Here is a 21,719-nt window from a genome sequence, read left to right as displayed (position 1 = left end):
TTGTGGGGTGTATGCCATTGCCAATTTGACAGATTTTTGTTTCACAGGTAACAGTGAACAGCCAATTAACTATGATGTCGATAACATGAGAAGTCATTTGGTGAAATGTATTGAAGGAAAGAAATTCACACCATTTCCAAGAAACCCAAGTCAAAAGAAAAGACTGAGCCTCACCAAAAAAGGCAAAGTACACACAATTCCACTTGACTGTGCAGCACGGTGCAATCTGCCAAACATCTTTGACAATATGATTGCTTGCAACACTCCATCTTGTCAGCAATGGTTCCATCAGAAATGTGCAGGTGTTTCAAACCCAGGTGACAGTTTCCTTTTCAACTGTCCCCAATGTAATGCACCAACTTCTCCCTGTTTTTAATCATTACAGTCAAAAGACTAGTGCTATTTATAATTAAGTGATATTAAATTACTTATTTGACTGTTTTAAACAAACTGAGTCTGGGCCCTGGTAGGGCGTCGTGGTGACCACGATAAGAACAGTTTGTATGTTTTAAGAGAGGATGTCACGAATCATCAAGCTTCAGATGGAAACTTAAAATTTTTACCTCCTGTTTTCTTATATTGGTTGTAAAAAGTGTTCATTGTACACAACTTTCACATATATGAAAATGATGTTTGACCAACAAAACTATAATTTATCTACCTTCTTATGTGTTGCCATGGAAACCACCGTAAGTGAAGGAAAAAAGCTTAAATTTTAACTTTTTTGGAAGAATATTTTTACAGAAAGAATACTGATATCACCCACAACAAACTTTATGCAAACTATTAAAGATATGTAGTGTACAAAAAAGTTTCAAAGCAAATCTAAATACCCATGCATCTGTTGCCATGGCAACACAAATACTATATAGTTGAACAATGTGAAAATTTAAATATTTACCTGTCAAGTTAAAACTAATATATATAAAATCTACAACAGGTTCAGCATTTAAATGAATTTTATTCTTGCACAATACATGTTGATCTTCAAGACTGACATAAAAAATTGAGAAGCATTTTTACTACTTTTGTGGGAAAACTGTTTAATTTCATGTTTAAATTCTTTAAAGAATGCTTAAAATTCACTTCCAATATTTTAGGAAAATTTTAAATTTCTTCCAAATTGATACAATTATATGTATAAAAGCTATCATACTTTTGCATCCTTAATAAATATAGTGAAATTTTGGGATAAAAATCCTGTAATGTGCCCATAGCAACCAAATTTACTGCATAGCAACCAAGACATTTTCGAAACATCATGTCAAAAAAAAATGGAGGAGAACATGTATTATAAGTATAAATTGATTGAAAAACCTTTTTTTCTTTAAAAAAATATTTATATAAACTAAAATTTATACATTGATCATATTCTGTGCATAGCAACCAAATGAGGTCCATAGCAACAGAGCTGAATAGACATTTTGTTATTCATGAATTATCAATAAAAACTATTCAATAATTGATGATATTCCTAAGGAATAGATATGGGAATTCAAATGGATAATCTAATAGTGTGCATCCTTAGATGCAATATATATGTAATTTTTGGTCTGAGATTTTGATCTACCATAGTTATATATAAAACTAAGAAACAAATTTAAGGACACTCTTCCACTAACTTTATGGAAAGGAGTATGGATGGTGAAAGGTGTCGTAACAAATTAGTGAAATCTCTCGAATATTTTGCTAAAATTTAATTATTAGGAGAGTGGTTATCTTTAAAATTGATAGGTATCCAATAAAATTAAAAGAATTTGATAACAAAAACAATACAGCATAACCAAATTGAAAATGGTCTAGCAACCACTATAATCAGATCATAGCAACAGTATAGTGTTAAGACAGAAATTGATCTATTTTTTCATTTAATAAACTTCATACTCGTTTAAAAATTGTTTATACAAATTTTTAATAGATAAGTTGATTACATTTCACACCAATTTAATATTCTTAAAAAAAATCATATTTTTCCTTAGCAATATATATCTCACCATAGCAACACTGAGTATGAATGAGGTTATTTCTAAATTTAAATTGTTTTGTTCATATTAAAACTTAATTAAGTGTGCATAAAAGATTAAAGCAAAAATCTTAAATTAGATCCATGTACACACCAAAATCTACAAAAATTAAAAACATACCATAGCAAAAGTTTCCTAGTGTATTTAACATAACATGTAAAAGTCAGGAATTTATGGTTATTAAATTTAAACAAAATAGTGTTTAAAAAATTTGGAAATTTTCAATTAAAGAACAAAAGATGACTCATTTTTCATTCATTTTGAACTTCAACAACAAACCCATTGTAACCTTTATCTGACAATGGAAAATGAAATAATTTATTTGGAAATAAACTTCAACATCTTTTGGAAATAAAGTTCAAGACATCCAAGTATTTGTTAACGGGACCTACCTTGTGAAATGCAAGTATTTTTTCTTGAAAATATATTCTTATGACTTTAATTCAGACATTTCTAAATGGCCTATAAATACATATACTAGATGGTCATATCATTAGACTTGTTTGTAACTTTGTACAATGTACTAGTTGTACTAGTTGGTCAATAATTATAAGCACATATACACTGACAAATGCTTTTCTTGAGGCTTTTATAAATAGAAATACATTACAAAATATTCTTTGAAAAAACAAAGGTACTTAAACAATGCACAGAGCATTATGAATGGATATTGTAGTTCAAACCAGCACATGCTGACATACTAGAGAAATGAAATTTTTTTCTTAGATTAAAACCAATTAAAAAAAAAATTACAATAAATTCATTGTAAATACATAAGTACCTGAAAATTAACAAAAACATCATGAATGTTGACATACAGGTTATTCCACTTCTCAACATACCTACTGTATTTGTGATACATACAGTATGAATATTTTAATTGGTTCCAACTAAGTCAATAAAATAACCTTCTGGTATTGTCTAAAACTACAACAGTGCATGGCTTAACTAATTTCTGGTAATTTGTTATATATGCAGGTATTATTATTTTAAAAAATGGAAGCAACAATCTTGCAAGTAGGTATACTTAATTCAGATACCTATGTAAATAGGTCACCAAAGCTTCTCAGTCTCTGTAGACTAACAGCTTGCAACGCGTCATTTTGCACTGGTAGCAAGATTTCTGATTTCCATGGCATTATTTTCAAAATCTTCTGCAACAAGATCTTCTTCTTCATATGAACTCAGTGAAATCTTTCTCTTCTCTAAGGACAGTCTACTGAAGTAGCTGGCAATTTGAGCTGATGATAAGAATTCTTGCTGACAGAATCTTCTTTTGCCATCATTATCCTTGACTGTTCTCATTTTCACAGACACCTCTTCTGCATCACACTTATAACCAGTAACTTCACCCTTCTCAAACATTTCTCTCAGGAAATTTGTTTGTTCCTTTGAAAATCTTCTAGCTATTCGTTTGGATTTCAAGGCCCATCCTCTCTCTAATATTATATTATCCGATGGTAAGGTGGTCGATGACTTTTGAAGCAATGTTGATCTCTTTGTTTCAATTTGATCCACAAACTCCTTTTTTGCCTTATCAGAAAGTGAATTCACATGTGTTTTTGTTTTATGATTTCCTCTGTCTAAATGTTTGCTCAAATATCCATATTTTTGGAATGACATGAGGCAATTGGGTTCAGGACAAGTGAAAATTAAAGAACTTTCATTACATTCCTCCACAAGGGTTTGTGTATTTTCTGCATTTTCATTACAATCCTCCACAATGGTTTGTGTATTTTCTGCATCTACAGGTATTTGCTGAGCATGATCAATAACAACTGATTGACCTGGTTCACATGGTTCACAAGGTTTCACAAAAGTGCTTGTGGAGCAGGAGGTCATGGTCTCAATGGATGGAAAGGTGTTATATAAAACCACTTCTTCATTCATAAACTCCACACCTCTGCCAATACGGTATTGCCTGTGGCATGTTACATGACTATGACCATATCTGAAATTATTCAGCAATGAAATATCTTTAATTTTTAAATTCTTTTTCTCAGCACCAGAACTTGGAGGCAATGCATAAACCACTTCAACATTCTTTATGTTGGAATTCATGACAGCATCAAGGAACTCTCTTGCAGTTGTGACATTATTTCCTTCGTCAACATATTTTCTGATGGATCCTTTAATATGCGCAGCTCTACGATCACATATGCTTTTGCCTCCCTGTGGATCAGCGAAGTCCATTTGGACAATTTTTAACTCACTTGTTATGTTCAAACAAGGTATGCCAAATACTCCTTCTACACTGTGAAAACACCCTGCATTATCAGATCTGATAAATACTTCTTTCAACTTTGAATTCTTCTCTTGAAGTCTCTCCACTGAATCTTTTAAAATGGAATTTGATGTAGTAGCATCTTGATTCGCATTGTCGAAGACATGGACAATTGTGTGACTATGTAGATCCTCATTGACCTTGAAGGTTCCCACTGTTATATGCCAGTTGAGGCCTCTTTTTCCAAACCATTTTGACTGTGATTCTCTATACATCATTGGCAAAAATTTCATGGCCCAGTCTCTTTCTAATAGTACTTGATCTTCACCTATGTTTTCCAATATGTCAGATCTTGCTCTATCTTGGTTGACTGATCGTAATATATGTTTTTTCCATTCTTCTAAAGCTTTTACACTCTAAAAAAAAAAGTTACATAAAACATCTGATTGTTCAACAATTTAAAAAAAAATATTACAAGCACATTCAAAGAGATGTGATCCCCTGCTTTCAGTGTTTTTGTGGGTGAGATGTCATTTTTTATGGCATATTGTGTCAAATATGAATACCCTATAATATGTCATTCAGACATTATCACCAAAGTTGAAAATTAGGTCAATCGTGAAGGTCAAGGGGTCAGAAATCATAGCATGCTCGGAAATATATTGTCACAGGTAAAGCACAAGTCAAATATGAAAGCCTTATCGCTTCTCAATCAAAAGTTATAGTGTAGATCACAATTACTTTTAAAAAGTAGGTCATCTTCAGGGTCAAGGTCACAAGATCAAAAGACATAATGTATTTAGAAAGGTCTTGCCCCCAGCAATACACAGCTTTGATATAAAAAGCCATACTCTTCTCATTTAAAAGTTATGACCAAGGTTAAAGTTTTTGAAAAGTACGTCAAACTTCAAGGTCAAAGTCACAAGGTAAAAAAAATCATAGTATTTTTAGAAAGGTCTTGTCACAGGTGATACACAGTTTAATATAGCTCAATCTCTCTCTCGAAAGCAGGTGACAAAAAAAAACATTTTAACCTCTAATTAATAAATTGGGTATCATTTTACAACTTATTAGAGTGTAAATACAGGTTAATCATGTGATTAAATCCCATATAGCTCAAAGAGATGATAAATTGTAAAATTATTATACAATTATGGACTTCAGTGTAGGTCGATATGTGATTATAAGGACTCCTGGCAATTGATCTTGACAGAAGACACAGAAAATGATAGCGACCGAGCCTGCAAGGTTGCTATCATTTTCTGTGTCTGAGGTCAATATCAATTGCCAGGAGTCCTTATAACCACAAATTGACCGTTCACTGAAGTCCACAATAGTTATATTATATAATCACTCAAATGCACTGACACAGTCCTTACTGAACGGACTTGGCTGTCATTACGCCACAATGGTTAAATTCAGGCTTCTCATATTATGACGTCACGTACTACGTAAGTTTAGTGCAACCGAACAGCATGTCGTGCGATATTATTTTCCATGGACGCGCTTTTGCATTGATATAAATTGAATGTGTTGAACATGTTAGCATTTTATGACGTCATCATGAAATAACATATATGATATATGAATAATAATCAAATCATGGCAACAAGAGAAACCTGGCTGTTTTTACACAGGTGTAAATATGCCTTGTTCAAATGTAAGAGAAAATATTTGCAAATGTATTACTGTAGATCACTTAATTTTGGTGACACCTTATTTTCGCGAGAAAGATATTCACTATTTATTAGCGATGTAAAATTTTCATGAATTGTGGTCATTGTTCTACATAATCTTAAGGGATTCTATTATACGCGAGAATGAAATTTTCGCGAGCATACTGTCTCGTGTAATAATGCGAAAATAAAGTTCTCGCAAATAAATAGTGATTTACAGAAAATATTCTCGTTTTAAGCATTTTCTGACCTGTGCCAATGTGTACTGGATGTTATCACGTTGGTCTTCATCCTCAAACTGTGCTTCATCTGCGGCATTTTTTATCTGCTCTATGGTGTTAGTTAAACTGTGACAGCTAGAACAGATTTGGTTGTGGGGATGGCTGCAAGTCACCTGATGTTCATAAGCTTTTGAAGACAGGGCATAATATGAACAATGGTCAGGAATTTCCGACTCAACTGCAACATGCATCTTTAAAAAAAATAAAAACACTTTAAATGCAAAATATAGTATTGTATTATAGAAAGATACGTGACCTTTTATATTATCAGCATGATCAGTGGGTAAATTTGAATTCTCAAAAATTTTTGCTCACATTTCTTTTCTTAAATTATTCAGTAGAACACGAAAAAACACAAAATAAACTTCAAAACAAACCTTATAATCAAGTTTAAGATACTGTTTCCCATTTGCCAGTTTCTGAACGATGTCATCTGCCCACTCCACTCCTTTCAATAGCCTTCCCAACTCAGTAACAATTTTCTTTAGGTCATCAATAGCTCTTGCTCCATCTGCAGCAAAGTTATCTAGCCCTTTCATGCTTTTCCTTACTTTTGGCTCAATAGCCTCTAGTACTCTCATATATGACCTGTCACTGGCAACATTTTCTACTTCAGACTCAAAGCAGAAGCTCCTGTACTGCTCCACTACACGAGCTCTTACACTATTCAAAATAATTTGTGGAACTTGAAAGACTTCACCACTTGAAAGTTTTAACTTAGTTTCCAAAAATGGAGAATCTGTCATGATACAAGGGGACATGACAAAATCTATAAAATGTTTGATCTGGTGATCAGACAAACCTTCCCTAGTATATGATGAACTTTGCACTTGCTGTCCAACACCCCTTGTAATGGCATGTTTTCTTGCTGCTGTATATCTGTATTTGGTAAGAGTTGGAATAAAGGCAATCAACTGATTGTAAGTATAGGCATGAGCAAATAATGACAAAATTTGTCTCTGTGTTCCCCAGTCAGTAGATAGGTTATAGGCTTTTGAAAGAAATTGCAGTATGTTCGTGTCAGCAGAATCTGAAGCAGTCTTCAATAAAGCATCCAGCAGAAGAGAGCCTTGACCTGGTGCAAGGACATTCACAACCTCTTGAAAAATTGATTTAGCTGATGATATATAATCATTTTTTGTACGGTCAGATGCTTCATTCCAATCTGTTCTGAGTTGCTTCTTCACTGGACTTAGGCCACAACTTTGCAGGAAAGTGTCTAGAGCTTTCCTCTTGTTATTAATGTTTTCTAGGTGATCACCTCCCTCCTCTTCTTCATATGTATCTTGACTGCTTGGTAACCAGAGACTGCCTTGTGAATTAATGGACACTTGCGTACTTGTCTACAAAGAAAATTTCTTTGTAAGACACCAACTTAACCAAAATTGAAAATTTTATACCCTCCTATCAATAGGACATGGTCCTCAAAATGGCACAAAGTTTGCTTGGATTGATACTCTACTTCAGGAATGACTAATTCTTGGCCAAATTATTCGATATAACCTGGTTTGGGTCAGTTTACGCTTGGGGATTATAAAAAAGTGTAAACTGACCCAAACCAGGTTATACCCGAATAATTTGGCCAAGAATTAGAGTCATTCCTTATAATTTAATATTAGAATAAACAAATGTGGATGTAAAATTGTGCTGCTTTTTATGAGTTCAAATTTGCCGCTCAATAATACAACCATAGTAACGGAAGTGATGGAAAACAAGGGGAGGTAATAACCGATACACAGAACTAGCAGCAATGATGTTTACATGTGGTAAGATTGAGTTACTTTTGAAGTTAAAGGTACATTTTTTAAATCTGGAATTTTCCATGAATCCTGAGGACTGAAAATGAGGGGATTGCATGGATACAGATGATTCAGCTGGTCGTCAAAGGGGTGTGTCCCCATACTAAACCAGATTATACAGAATAATTTGCGTTACTTTTAGGAAATCAATTATTTATGTATAGTGATAAAATAATGTGGAATAACTTCAGTACTTTTGGTAATAAGCTTGGACAGATATGTTATGTTATCTCACGTTGAATGATTATAAAACTCATTTTATTGTAAATGTTGTGAAAATTTTGAATATACATGTATGTATATATATAACATTTAAAAATAGGATATTTAAGTTGATAATTTTATATCCTTTAAGAGACTTGTAACAACAAGATGTGTTTGTGAAACACTAATGCCCCCGTATGGCAACATAGCAAAGGTTAAGGTTTCTCAAATGCAGATCAAATATGTTGGTACTGAAGTAAGGCCTTTTCACAAGAAATGCGAAATATAAAACGCTAGGTAACCTGTTCCAGGGTTATGACCAAGGTTAACATTATATAATATAGGACAAACTCCGTTTCAAAGTCAAAGGGTCAAGGTTGTTGGGTTCTAAAGAAAGGCTTTGTCTTAAAGATTACGTTTGGGAAGTATGAAAGCGCTGGTCCTTATCGTTCAAAAGTTATGACCAAGGTTAAAGTTTGAAAAAAGTAGGTCAAACTCTAAGGTCAAGGTCAAAGGGTCAAGATTCTTGATAACCAATGAAAGGTCTTGTCACAGGGATTACACATGTAAAATATGAAAGATCTAGCCCCTACTGTTCAAAAGTTATGGTCAAGGTTATTGTTTGTAAAAAGTAAGTGAAACTCCAAGGTCAAGGTCAAAAGGTCAAAATTCTTGATATCAAATGAAAGGTCTTGCCACAAGGAATAAACTTTTGAAGTATGAATGCCCTAGCCTGAACCCTTCAAAAGTTATGGTCAATGTTGTATTTTTAAAGTAGGTCAAACTCCAAGGTCAAGGTTAAAGGGTCAAGGTTCTTGGTATCCAATGAAAGATCTTTTCATCAGGATTATATATGTGAAGTATGAAAGCTGTAGTACTTAATGTTCAAAAGTTATAGCCAAGGTTCAAGTTTTCTCATAGATACGGAACTCTCCAAGGTCAAAAGGTCAAGGATGTTGGTATCCAATGAAAGGTCTTCCCACAAAGAATACATATGTGAAATATAAATGTCATGGTATCTATTGTTCAAAAGATATGGCCAAAGTAAAAGTTCAAAATTTTTGTGTTTAAGTGGGTCAGACTCCAAGGTCAAGGTCAAAAGGTCAAATTTGGTGGTACCCAAAGAAAGGTCTTGTCACAAGGAATAAACATGTGAAATGTAAAAGTCACAGCTCCATTAAATCAAAAGTTACAGACAAGGTTAAAGTTTTTGCAGACAAACAGACAAACAGAGAGACAGACAGAGAGACAGACAGACAGACACGACAAAAACTATATGCCCCCGAAACTTCGTTTACGGGGGCATAAAAACAATTAAATCTTATATCTTAAATTGCTACTTACAATCTGATCAAAATCATCTGTATTTGTGCTTGGATTTACACCATCAGATGATTGTGAAGACCTGCTGGAAGGTATCCTATGAACTGTGAGATCTTGATTTACAGATGAGCCTCCATCTTCTTTAATTGTGTCTTGTACAACAGTGTTTTCTTTTCCTGATGTCTTGAAAAAAAATAGTTAAAATAAAAAATTAAATAGGTAAGAAATTTATGAAACTAGAAATACTGTATAGTGTATACAGGTTTTTTTTTCGCCCCGTGTTATTTTCGCCCTTTCTCACTTGCAGACAATTTTGCCCCGTTTTAAATTCATCCTGTCCAAGTTTTGTTAAAGTATTTATACTGTATTATATGAATTCGCCCCGTTTCAAATTCGCCCAAATGAAGCTGGGGCGAAAGGGGCGAAAATAAAACGGGGGCGAAAATTTCCCTGTATACAGTATGTCCATAGGACATGAATGCCCCGTCAAGGGTATATTAGTAATGGAACATGAAAATTTGTATTAGTGTATGAAATTTGATCAAAATATCTTGAATAGTGATGCAGTTGAATTGCTTACATCAGTATGTATCAGCATATGAAGTTTGACACTAATTTCTTTAAAATGAGGTCAAGGTCAAAGGAAATGCCAAGGTCAACTAGAACTGTCCAAACAGGACAAAATACCCCCCGCTGGGTTTTTCAGAAGTAAGGTCTTCCATAATAAAGATAGTATCAAACATGAATTATGAATTTTTAATCCAGTGACCTTGAACTTCCCTAAATGACCTTGGGATAAGGTCTTGACACACCCTTGGGTCATGGGCAATCTTAGAGTTGAGTAATAGATTCTAATGTCCCTCTGTAAGAAAGATATGGACGGGACACGATTGCACAGACAGATGGACAGACGGACGGACAGCTAGACAGACGGACAGACAGACAGACGGACAAGGTGATTCCTATATACCCCCCCAAACTTCGTTTGCGGGGGGTATAAAAATGTTGATGCAGTTGATAAGCTCTCATCATTATGTATAAGCATATTAAGTTGAAAAAATATTATGAATGGTTTATTCAAAAGTGATGTCAAGGTCAAAATGAAGGTCAAGGTCAAAAAAGTTAAAGCAGTTGAATTGCTTACATCAATATGTATTATCATTTGAAGTTCAACACTAATTTAGCAAAGGAAAGGTCAAGGTCAAAGGAAAGGTCAGGGTAAAAAATGTTGATGCAGTTAAATATCTTCCATCAATTTTGTATCAACATATGGAGTTTGATAAAAATATCTTGAATGATTTCTTTAAAACTGACTAAAACACAATTTGATAAAAGTGAGGTCAAGGTCAAATGAAATGTCAAGGTCAAAAATGTTGATGCAGTGGAATTGCTTACATCAGTATGTATTAGCATATGAAGTTTGACATAATTTAGGAAAAGTGAGGTCAAGGTCAAAGGAAAGGTCAAAATGTTGATGCAGTTGAATTGTTTTCATCAGTATGTATTAGCTCATGAAGTTTGATAAAAATATCTTGGATGGTTTCTTTAAAAACCAAGTTAAACACTAATTTAAGAAAAGTGTGGTCAAGGTCAAAGGAAAGGTCTAGGTCAGAAATGTTGCTCTCTTCAGTATATCAGCATATGAAGTTTAATAACACTATCTTGAATGGTATCTTTAAAACTGGGCAAAGCACTTATTTAATAAAAGTGAGGTTAACGTCAAAGGAAAGGTCAAAGTCAAAAAATTTTGAAGCAGTTGCAAAGCTCTCATCAATACCTATCAGCATATTAAGTTTGATGAAAATATCTTGGATAGTTTTTTTGAAACTAAGCTTTGCACTGAGCTAAACGCAAAGTGTGACAGAAGGGCAGATGGAAGGACGGAAAAATGGAAGGGAAGAAGGACGGAAGACGGACATGACAAACACTTTATGGCCTAGCCATATTCATAGAGGGGCATAAAAATATAACCCCCCTCAATATTTAAAATTAGAAAGTATCAAAGTAAAGCAATAGGTCACTTAAAAGTCTAGGGTAAACAATTTATTAAAATTGATCAATGTCAGACCTCAATATTATTGAGCTTAATTTACTTAGACAGTACCAGTATACTAGATTTAAAAGTTGTTCTCAATATAATGAGCTAACAAGGGCTTCCAATATCTGGAGTCCATGTGTTATGACCCTTGATTTCTGATCTTTTTACTGCAAAATTGACAGGTGTCATCTTGTCCCTAAGGAGAATGAATGTACAAAGTTTGATGCTACAGAAAATTACTGTATACAGGGTTATTTTCGCCCCCTTTAATTTTCGCCCTGTCACACTTGCAAACAATTTTGCCCCGTTTTAAATTCGCCCAATCATAGTTTCATTAAAGAAATAATACTATATTATTTCATTTCGCCCCCTTTTAAATTCGCCCAAATGAGGGAAGGGCGAAAGGGGCGAAAATAAAACGGGGGCGAAAATTTCCCTGTATAAAGTATTCTCAAAATATTGAGCAAACAAGATCATGAGTCTAGAGTAATTAAAAAGCTTTGACCTTGAGACCTCAAAATCAATAGAGGTAATCTGCCACTAAGTGCTAACTTTGATCACTGTTCAGAAAAGTATTCTCAATATATTGAATGGACAACATTTAGTTTACAAACCAACTGTCAGTTGCAAACCTAATTTTTTTTTCAGGTGGGGGAGGGGGGCATATGTTACAATGTACATGTATTTAGAATTTTGTTACCCCTATCCTTTAAAAAGCAAGTTTTATTTATCGGGTTATAATCTTTACAATCTTGAAAACTTACTAGTAAATAATTGCTGAACGGTGAAGCACTGTGCGATAAACACAAAGGCCCATTTTCCTTCTTGACTGAATCCACAATTTTGCTTCTGCATTGTCGACATAGTCCTGAAAGGAAAAGACAGAAGTAATCATCTCCAGTGTCAGTTACATTGTATAAATTCATTATCTCAGATTTGAAAACGGAAGACTCTATTGAGACAGTAGCTCTACTGGTTTGTACTTATAACAAGGAAAAGAAAAGTTGCAGCTTGGCTTGAAACTTTGCAACAGCAATAAAAAGAATAATGATCATTAATGAAGTCTCTTTTTGTGACAAGATTGTAATAAGACTGCAAATGAAAGAGTGTTATTTAAAAGAATTTTACAGAAATTTCAATTTTAGATACCATTGCAACATCATTCATCAAAATTAAAAAAAACAATAAAGACAATTATGTATCTTAGTGTAGTCTACTTGCATGCCCCAATGGCATTATATATATTAAAATCAGACCAAAACTGTAGGAGTAGATTTTGAAAGTATTTCAAAGATTGAAATTTCTATTTTAATTACCATGGCAACACTGTTCAACAAAATCAAAAACAGATAACCTAAATAATCTATCTTAGTATAGTCTACTTTTGTGCCAAGTAATATTGAAATTAGATCAAAACTGTAGGAGGAGTAGCATTTTGAAAACTTGTTTAAAGACAGACGGACAGACAATGGACACCTTACTATCACATAAGTCTCATCACATGGTCATCAGAGCTCAAAAACATACCTGCTCCAACAGGAATAAATATTCCAAATTCTTGCAAAACATGCTTAGATTGGTGTAAAGTTACAGAAGCACGTTCTGGTTTTCTTTTTCCACCACAAGTTTGCAAGGGGAATGGCATCATACATAGTTTTGAACTTCTCCATCCTTTCCCTAAATGAAATCTATGGTTGGGGCAAATCGTCAGGCTTTCAGCATATGTAGCTTCAAAAATCCCTGCCCTTAACAAAATTAGTTCACTCTCATTGCTGAATGATGATGAGTTTATTCTGTATGTTGACAGGTGTGAGCTAATATCATCAAGGCAGGCATTCAAAGTGACAATACGTGCTGATGGTTTGATATTTTCATTCTTATCACAAACAATATGTGGTGCATACTGGGAAAATGAGCACTCCATTTCAAATCATATTGAAATTTTGTACCTCTGTCTGAAAAATACAAAAAAAAAATACAAGATGTGTTTGTGAAACACTATGCACCCAGCGACAGCAAAGTTGGAAAAAGCTATTTTTAGCATAGAGGTCAAAGTCAAGGTCACAAGGTCATTTTTTGACTTTGGAGTCATTTGAAAGAGCTTAATTAGTGGAGTATACATTCCAAATATGGAATCTCTAACTCAAGACAAACAAATAAACACAGACAGGCCAAAAACAATATACATGTGTGCCCCCGATCTATCGATCCAGGTGCATAATAAAGTAGGAATACAGATATAAAATATCAGCAAGTGTAGTTACACAGCATTTTATCATTGATTATATGCATATGCTTTAACATCATTTTTGCTCAACAATTAAAAAAAAAATATTCTTAGACCTTTTTTATTTTTACCTTGGTGGGACAGAGAAAAACCTTTGAGGTAGCCAAGGATAAGAAATAACATAGTTACTTAAAATACATATAGGAAAATTGAATATAAAGTTAATATTTACCAAAAAAAAACAACAGCAAGATTAGTGCATCAGATCAAATGGGTATTAACTGCAAATCTCCCCTCAGCCTGGTAGTCTTTCCTGATTCAAGTAAAAATACACCTCTGTCTGAAAAACATTAAGATACAGTTAAAGTACATGTAAAATTTTGCCATAAAATCTAGTATGATGTATATTATTGCATGTAATTTAGCTTCATTTTGTTATTTTGTACTTGATGTGACTAGAAAAACAAGAGGCCCATGGGCCACATCGCTCACCTCAACACTGTGGCTAGGTAAAAGTATACATTGGTATATTATTGAAAAAGTAAAATCCAAAAGTAGTCCCATGAACAATCATGGATTTTCTATCTTTGAGAAGATTTTTAAAGAATTTTCCTATATATTTCTATGTAAAACTTTGGTCGGCCATTTTGGCCCAACCCTACCTCGGGGGTCATGATTTGAACAAACTTGAATCTACACTACCTGAGAATGCTTCCATGTAAATATGATGAATTATGGCTTGGTCATTCTTGAGAAGAAGATTTTTAAAGAATTTTCCTATATATTTCTATGTAAAACTTTGGTCGGCAATTGTGGCGCGCCCTACCCCCCGAAGTCATGATTTGAACAAACTTGAATCTACACTACCTGAGGATGCTTCCATATAAATATGATGAATTATGGCTTGGTTATTCTTGAGAAGAAGATTTTAAAAGAATTTTCCTATATATTTCTAGGTAAAACTGTGGTCGGCCATTTTGGCCCCGCCCTACCCCCGGGGGTCATGATTTAAACAAATTTGAATCTACACTACCTGAGGATGCTTCCATATGAATATGATGAATTATGGCTTGGACATTCTTGAGAAGAAGATTTTTAAAGAATTTTTCTATATATTTCTATGTAAAACTTTGGTTGGCCATTGTGGCCCCGCCCTACCCCCGGGGGTCATGATTTGAGCAAACTTAAATCTACACTACCTGGGGATGATTCCCCATACGTTTCATCTTTCCTGGCACAGTGGTTCTTGAGAAGAAGATTTTTAAAACATGCCACCAAATTTTCATTAATTGCCAATTATCTCCCCTTGAATGAGGGCGTGGCCCTTCATTTGAACAAATTTGAATCCTGTTCACCCAAGGATGCTTTCTGGCAAGTTTGGTTGAAATTGGCCCAGCGGTTCTTGAGAAGAAGTCAAAAATGTGAAAAGTTTACAGACAGACGGACAGACAGACAGACAGACAGCTAGACAGACAGACAGACGGACAGACAGACGCCAGAAAAAATGTGATCAGAAAAGCTCACTTGAGCCTTCGGCTCAGGTGAGCTAACAAGATAAGGGCAGGCAAGGATTGAAGATTAGGCCGTTCCAAGTTTATTTTACTGTTTAATGTTCACCCATCAAGTTATGGCGAAGACAAACGGACAAACAGATAAACAGACAAACAGACAAAATTGTTACACTACATTTGAAACTTTCCTACATAAGATATGCAAAAAGTTTTAAAAATTTCAAGTAGTTCCTATTATCCCCACTTATCGGTATTTCTCCGTTAGAATCGTCTCAAAATTCATGATAAATGATCAATTTGTAGAGCATTCTCTACAATGAGACCTTAACATGTAATTTATATATATGTTTTATGCACAGGCACGTAGGGGCAATAGGGGGACCAGGGGAGCCTTTTTTTCTAAACATAAATTTCAGCATTGAAAATTTTCATTTAAAGGCCGGTTGGGTCCCCTCCCCCCTCTTTTTGTTACAGTTAAGTTAAATAATTGTGTGAATAAAATTGGTACTGAAAAAAGTTGACCTCTATCCCCCCCCCCCCCCAACACAAACACACCCTCACACACACACCCTTTATTGTCTTATTTAGACAATAAATATTCATAAAACAATAAAAAAAAGCAAGAAACAGAAACATTTTGTTTGTTTCATTTTTATCTTTAAACAAAAATTAGTGATTCTGCTTGAAATCAAGTTTCAAGTTTTTATATAAGACAAAGACCCCAAATAATACAATATTTTAGCATATATATAAACAAGAAATCCAAAACTACTTAAAACCATGTATAGAGTGTCAAAATCCAAGGCACTGGGGGACCAGGCACTGGAGGATAATATATATATAGGTGTCTCATTATATCGCAGTACTTAGATCTTTTGCATAAAAAAGTGTAATTTGATTTTTTAAATTTAACTTTCATCAACTGATATTCATAAAGCAAACTATGGCCTAACTTTTTAGTATCAAATTATTTCCCAATCTTGCATCGTTTAATTTGTAGTCTATTATTAAAACAGGAAGTCTTATTTACCTCCTAAATTGGAGAGTCTCATAGTATCGCGGTATAGGAAAACATGTAAACTTGAGGTTGACATGGACTTTCTTATTTTTTTTACTTTTTCCACGTAATTCTACATAGAAATAAACAATTATACAAACTAAAGACTTTCAAAACATGATCTTTATATGGATTTTACTAGATTATAAACTCAGTGGGCTAAAGATAATAAAAACGGAGACGGATTTCTGTAAAATTACGTTTTATTTGAATAATTTTTTCCCAATGCATTTTCCATACTTTTTAATCATCACAAAATTTACATTCAAATGACAGACTGATATTTTTTTCAACAAAAAGCATATGAGCTATGTATCTGGTTTTTTGGAATGTACCGCAAAGAGAAACTACGAGTATTTGAAGTATCAAAGAATCCATATGCGACGAAATTCTGAGGAAATTCGGTTATTTCTTGATATGCTACACTGAATGGATATGCACAGGATATTATGTTGTGTTATATCCCATACATTTTTACCTGACAGGAGTCCATGTATTTTATTTAAAACTCATATTATCATTATCATGATTAGCCTAAGTATGGCATTAACGTTAGACTTTACCAAGTGTTTGGTCGTCTGCAGACAAATTACGTTCCCAAAATTTTTAATTACTGTTTTTATGATATGAATTTAGATCTTAAATCTGTATACTTAAGTTCTACTTACATTACTAGTCTGCTTCCCAGTCAGCTCAAGCTCTGATCCACTGTAGCCCCGTTGTCACAGACTCAACACACCAGAGCTCATCAGCCAAGTTTGCCGCCATATTGCATATTGCTTACACAAAAGATTCAGCTAAGGGAAGTAACTCTTTGAATTTTTCAAGCGCTTTTAGTGAGGTAAACGTTCCGAAAATTTGCTCATAAAAATTATCTGCAACAAATGCTTCTCATTTTTTTGCCGAATCTTTGTAGAAAAGGAAGTGTTTGTTTAATTTTTAATACCAGATTGAGATAATCTTGTTGTAGATTAAAGAATTTAATTCTTATTTTGGCTTAATTATTTAAGACAAAACTAGAATATAGAGGCATAAAAATATTTTTTTTAATTTCTAACCAGTGATGTTTAGTGGTAAAAATATAAGAATAAGTTTCTATGCTTATGTGTTTTAACTTTGATTTAATAATATGTGACACCTATGTATCTACAAATGAAAAATGTAGTAAATATACGTTCACCGATATGGTTGCACACTTGGGGATGTTTGGTCTTGGTTTCCATGGTAACGGTTCACAAAGGCCACATGTTTTATATCAAAATGTTATCAGTGCATCCCAAATGTTTCACTATCAATGCCATTTAAAAAAGCAAATTTTTCAAGTTTCCATGATATATAGAGAAGAAGCTTGATGGTTCGTGACATTCTCTCTTAAATAAAAAAAAAAAAAAAAAAAAAAAAAAATTAAAAATTTAAAAAACACAAAAAAATGTACATATTAAAATGCACAGTTCACTTTTAAATATTATATCAATATCAAGACTCAAGAAAATCTTTAATTTAGTGCTCCGTGAGTAAATATTTAATTTCAGAATAGTGCTAAATCAATTTAAATTTTAAGATTAAATCAAAAATTCATTCCAAAAACCCATTTTTCAAACTGATTATTTTAAATAATAAAAATAAAAAAGGCTCTTATGAGGATACCTCCATGTGGTTAGAGCTGGGCAATGTCACAACAGTGATAGCTAACATCCTCCAATACAAACATTTATTAATTCGGAATTTTCGGGTTTGCCCCGGGTGATCGGATCCGGTTTTAATGACCCGGTTTTTCTGAAAATGCGCATATTTTGCATATTTTAAGCTTTTATAATGTAAAACTAATTATATTTCGTTAATATAGAGTGTAAACTATTGGAAAAGTCCATAATTGTAAAGGCTTAACTAGTCGTGATTCAAAAATACCGTAAAATGTAGTATTGATTTTGCCTACCCATTTTACCAACCTGGAAATGAACAATCGCCCAGAAAATCAGAAATATCGCGTATATTGTGATGATATTAATAGCGAATACAAAAGAACCTTCAAAAAACAAAATCTGAAAATTTCAGATGAATTGGTGGAGTTTTAGCGGAGATATTTGAAAAACCTCGATCTGCCCCGGCTTTTGATTTGCCCCGGCCCGGGTTTGCCTACCCATTTTACCAACACTCTGTTTCTTCCAAGAGCATGCTAAATATTTCTTATGTTCTGCGATGCAGTGCTCTCATCCCTACAAACCAAAAGAAGATTTAAAATTTCACCTTAAATTGCAGAGCAAAGGTAGACCCTTTGCGTTCAAAACCCTTTTAGCGCGATTCAGACTCTTGACTCTGCCGAATTTTCCCACGCCGATTCCTAAAATGTAAACTTCCGGTTTTAATCACTCCGGTGAACAAGAAGTTCTAATATTCGGATATATTTGGTGAAAATAAAAATTCGTGAACACTCTTAATACTAAATGCTTAAAAGACGCAATTTGTGAACAAATGTAGATAAAAAATTGTGATCAAGTCTCATTCTACTACAGATTTGTTTTTTTGTATTTCAAAAAATGCTATTTTGTCCGAAATAACATTTTACTCAGTTGAAATCAGAAAGAAATATGGCGGATGAACAGGAGCAGGTGCTTTTTCTGGCTTTATTTTTTAGTGCTCTCACCCAGTTTAATCATTTTGGATCGTTGGTTATGCATAAAAATATAGCATAAAAATTCTAATTTTACACATAATTCTCAGTTTGTGTGAAACAGTGTTAAATTTTAAGTTAAGTCTTGTTAAAATAAAATAATCTTCTCATAGTCATTTTTGTAAGTGTAACTGTAGTGGTGTAAGAGCATGTATATGACAGAATTGGATTAATTTTTACCTAATCATCCTGAAACTGAGGAAGCAGGTTCTACAGCAGGTTCATTTGGATAGTCTTTGGTCCCTGGCTTGTGATTTCGACTGACTGATTTGGTAGATTCATATCTCATATAATTTGTTTCAAAATATTTTCCTGAACAGTATTACATTAACTCCATCCAGTTACTCATTTAACAATTTTGGATTATTTCGCTATACAAAGGGCACATACCGAGGTGTCATACTAATCAACAGGGGATGCTTACTGCTATATGGCACCTGGTCCTACCCCTGGAATAACCTGGGGTTCATGTTTTTCTGCCCTCTTCACAGATTGATATTGTAAGTAGGTGAAATAGGAAAGGAGAACATGTATGATTTGACCAAGAATGGATATCGAAGGCCCAAACCTTATTTAAACATTCCTCCCTCCTTAAATTGTCTTCACCCTCTTAGACACAACCTAAGTTTTTATTAGTGCAAGACAGGACTTTCACCTGCAATTCCAGAGGTTGTCAACAGCACCAAATTCAGTAAAAAGAAAGGGGAGAATGTGCGGCTAGATGAGGATTTGAACCTATGACCCCTGCATCACAAGTCAGAGTCTGGTGCTCCACTGACTAAGCTTTCCAAGCCGATATACATGCATGGCCCAAACCATCACATAGTTTTCATGAGATTGGTCACTGTTAGTTTCCTTCCTCATTGTTACTGATTAAGTTATTAATTTTTATTATTTTGGCATAAATTTATACTACATTTGTGCAATATGCATGGACCACATGCTTCTGTCTGTGCTAGGATTATATGTTTTAGATTCCAGTTAATTAAGTTAATTAAGATTTATATTTATTTTTTGGTAGCAAGCCCCAGTACAAAATGTTGAGGAGCCCCTTGATCTGATTCGTCTAAGTCTGGATGAAAGAATTTATGTGAAGATGAGAAATGAGCGTGAGCTCAGAGGAAGGCTTAATGTAAGTGAAACCATGCAGGTTTTTTTTCTCTCATTAAATTAATTATGTAACTTAATAGGAAGGCATGTTATGTTTTAAAAATTAACATACTGAAAATTAATATGTTTTTCTGTTCCTTTTTTTATTCAATGAAAAAAATATAATCCAAAATTTTTTTTTTTTTTTGGGGGGGGGGGGGAAGATATATTTCCAAAGAAATATTTTAAAAAATAAAATTTCATATTTAAAGTACTAGTAAATTGATATAGAATTAAAGTAAATTTAATCTATTAAATATTTAGGTTATATTGAGCATCATTATTTCAATGTTTTATATCTTTACAGGCCTATGATCAGCACTTGAACATGATTCTAGGAGATGTGGAGGAAACTGTCACAACAGTAGAAATAGATGAAGAGACATTCGAGGAAATATACAAAGTTAGTTTCTTAAAATTTGTGTCTGAAAATCTGCATGTCCAATGAACTCTGGGACTAAGAAATAATAAATGTACCATTTTACATGACTGTTTTATTTTAAATAAATGTTTTCTGTGAATCCTTTTTATCAAAAATTGAATAGTTATGTATCAGCTATCAATTGTTATCTACCAACTAAATAAAGATAATGGATTAATAATTGCATATATCATTTGATTATTTTTGAAATATGTAAAAACAGTATAAACCAAAAGCACAAGATATAGATACCTGTCAAGTGTTAATTTTAATTTCTTGTAATGTCAGTTTATTTATTTTTCAGACTACAAAGAGGAACATCCCAATGCTGTTTGTGAGAGGAGATGGGGTTATTCTGGTTTCTCCACCAATGAGAACTGGAACATAGATGATCGACAGCCAATCAAAATCATCCACATATTTGTACATACTATTCACACTGCAATTGTTCATTAAACATGTTCACAAAATAATTTATTTCATGTGTTTTAATAGACTAGTTCAAGCTGATATGTGTAAGCTGCTCTAGGATAGAACAACTGCAAACGAACAATGGACATAGGCCTGTAGTTGCAGGGGATCCCATAACTATCTTGAAATTATGTAAACAAATATTGTTGATGGGAGACAAAGCTGTTTTTTATTCAATCTGTTAGAATTATCATCATAAGCATTTAGCAATAACCAAAACTGAAAAATCCATGACGGAAGTGCCACGGTGTCAATGGTTCTTAGGAGGGTGAGGGGGTATACAAAGACTAATCATAAAATGAAATCGGTCAAAAAGTTGATAAAAAAAAAAACGTGTTTATTTTACATGGAGCTTTAATATTAGACTAATCAAAAAAGTCCTAAAAGGTTCTAAATTATGATAAAGATAAATGAAATTTACTTGTATGAAGGAAAAAAAGACGAATTATTTATAAGAATTGAATGACTAAATTTTTTGATGTCAGTCGTACAAGCACCTGTTTATGCCGAAAAACTTTCATACTGCGCTAATGCGGGGTATTCATTTTCTCAGAACGAAAAGGTGCCGTTTTTTTGACGGACGACATAAATAAATAGTAACTTGATCCATGCTAAATTGAGGTCGCTGTCACGGTATCTCAGT

General features: G+C 33.5%; 3 protein-coding genes across 3 annotated transcripts in view; 1 reads left to right on the top strand and 2 right to left on the bottom strand.

The window, feature by feature from the left end:
- The window catches only part of LOC134236146 (transmembrane protein 209-like), a 38,586-nt gene extending 19,881 nt beyond the window's left edge, over nt 1-18,705 (bottom strand). Inside the window, exon 1 of the mRNA XM_062718321.1 lies at nt 18,612-18,705. The gene's annotated coding sequence lies outside the window, so the exon portion shown is untranslated. The remainder of the gene's footprint in view (nt 1-18,611) is intronic.
- Nucleotides 527-13,660, bottom strand: LOC134236145 (uncharacterized). The gene is made up of 6 exons (XM_062718320.1): nt 13,097-13,660; nt 12,334-12,437; nt 9,553-9,714; nt 6,583-7,548; nt 6,175-6,396; nt 527-4,664 (listed from the first exon to the last, which is right to left on the bottom strand). The coding sequence occupies exons 1-6, from the start codon at nt 13,491-13,493 to the stop codon at nt 3,123-3,125; spliced, it is 3,393 nt and encodes a 1,130-aa protein (XP_062574304.1). The 5' UTR covers nt 13,494-13,660; the 3' UTR covers nt 527-3,122.
- A 183-nt stretch (nt 18,706-18,888) lies between the features above and the next one.
- Nucleotides 18,889-21,078, top strand: LOC134236148 (U6 snRNA-associated Sm-like protein LSm3). The gene is made up of 4 exons (XM_062718322.1): nt 18,889-18,973; nt 20,057-20,167; nt 20,492-20,587; nt 20,910-21,078. Exons 1-4 carry the CDS (start codon nt 18,953-18,955, stop codon nt 20,991-20,993), a joined length of 312 nt encoding a protein of 103 aa, XP_062574306.1. The 5' UTR covers nt 18,889-18,952; the 3' UTR covers nt 20,994-21,078.
- Nucleotides 21,079-21,719: the final 641 nt, after the last annotated feature.

The sequence above is a fragment of the Saccostrea cucullata genome, unplaced genomic scaffold, assembly GCF_032062105.1.
Source record: "Saccostrea cucullata isolate Sc308-1 unplaced genomic scaffold, CSIRO_AGI_Scuc_v1 ctg765, whole genome shotgun sequence".
NCBI lineage: Eukaryota > Metazoa > Mollusca > Bivalvia > Ostreida > Ostreidae > Saccostrea > Saccostrea cuccullata.
Note: the sequence above shows the minus strand (reverse complement) of the source record. Positions and strands in the feature narration are given on the sequence as shown.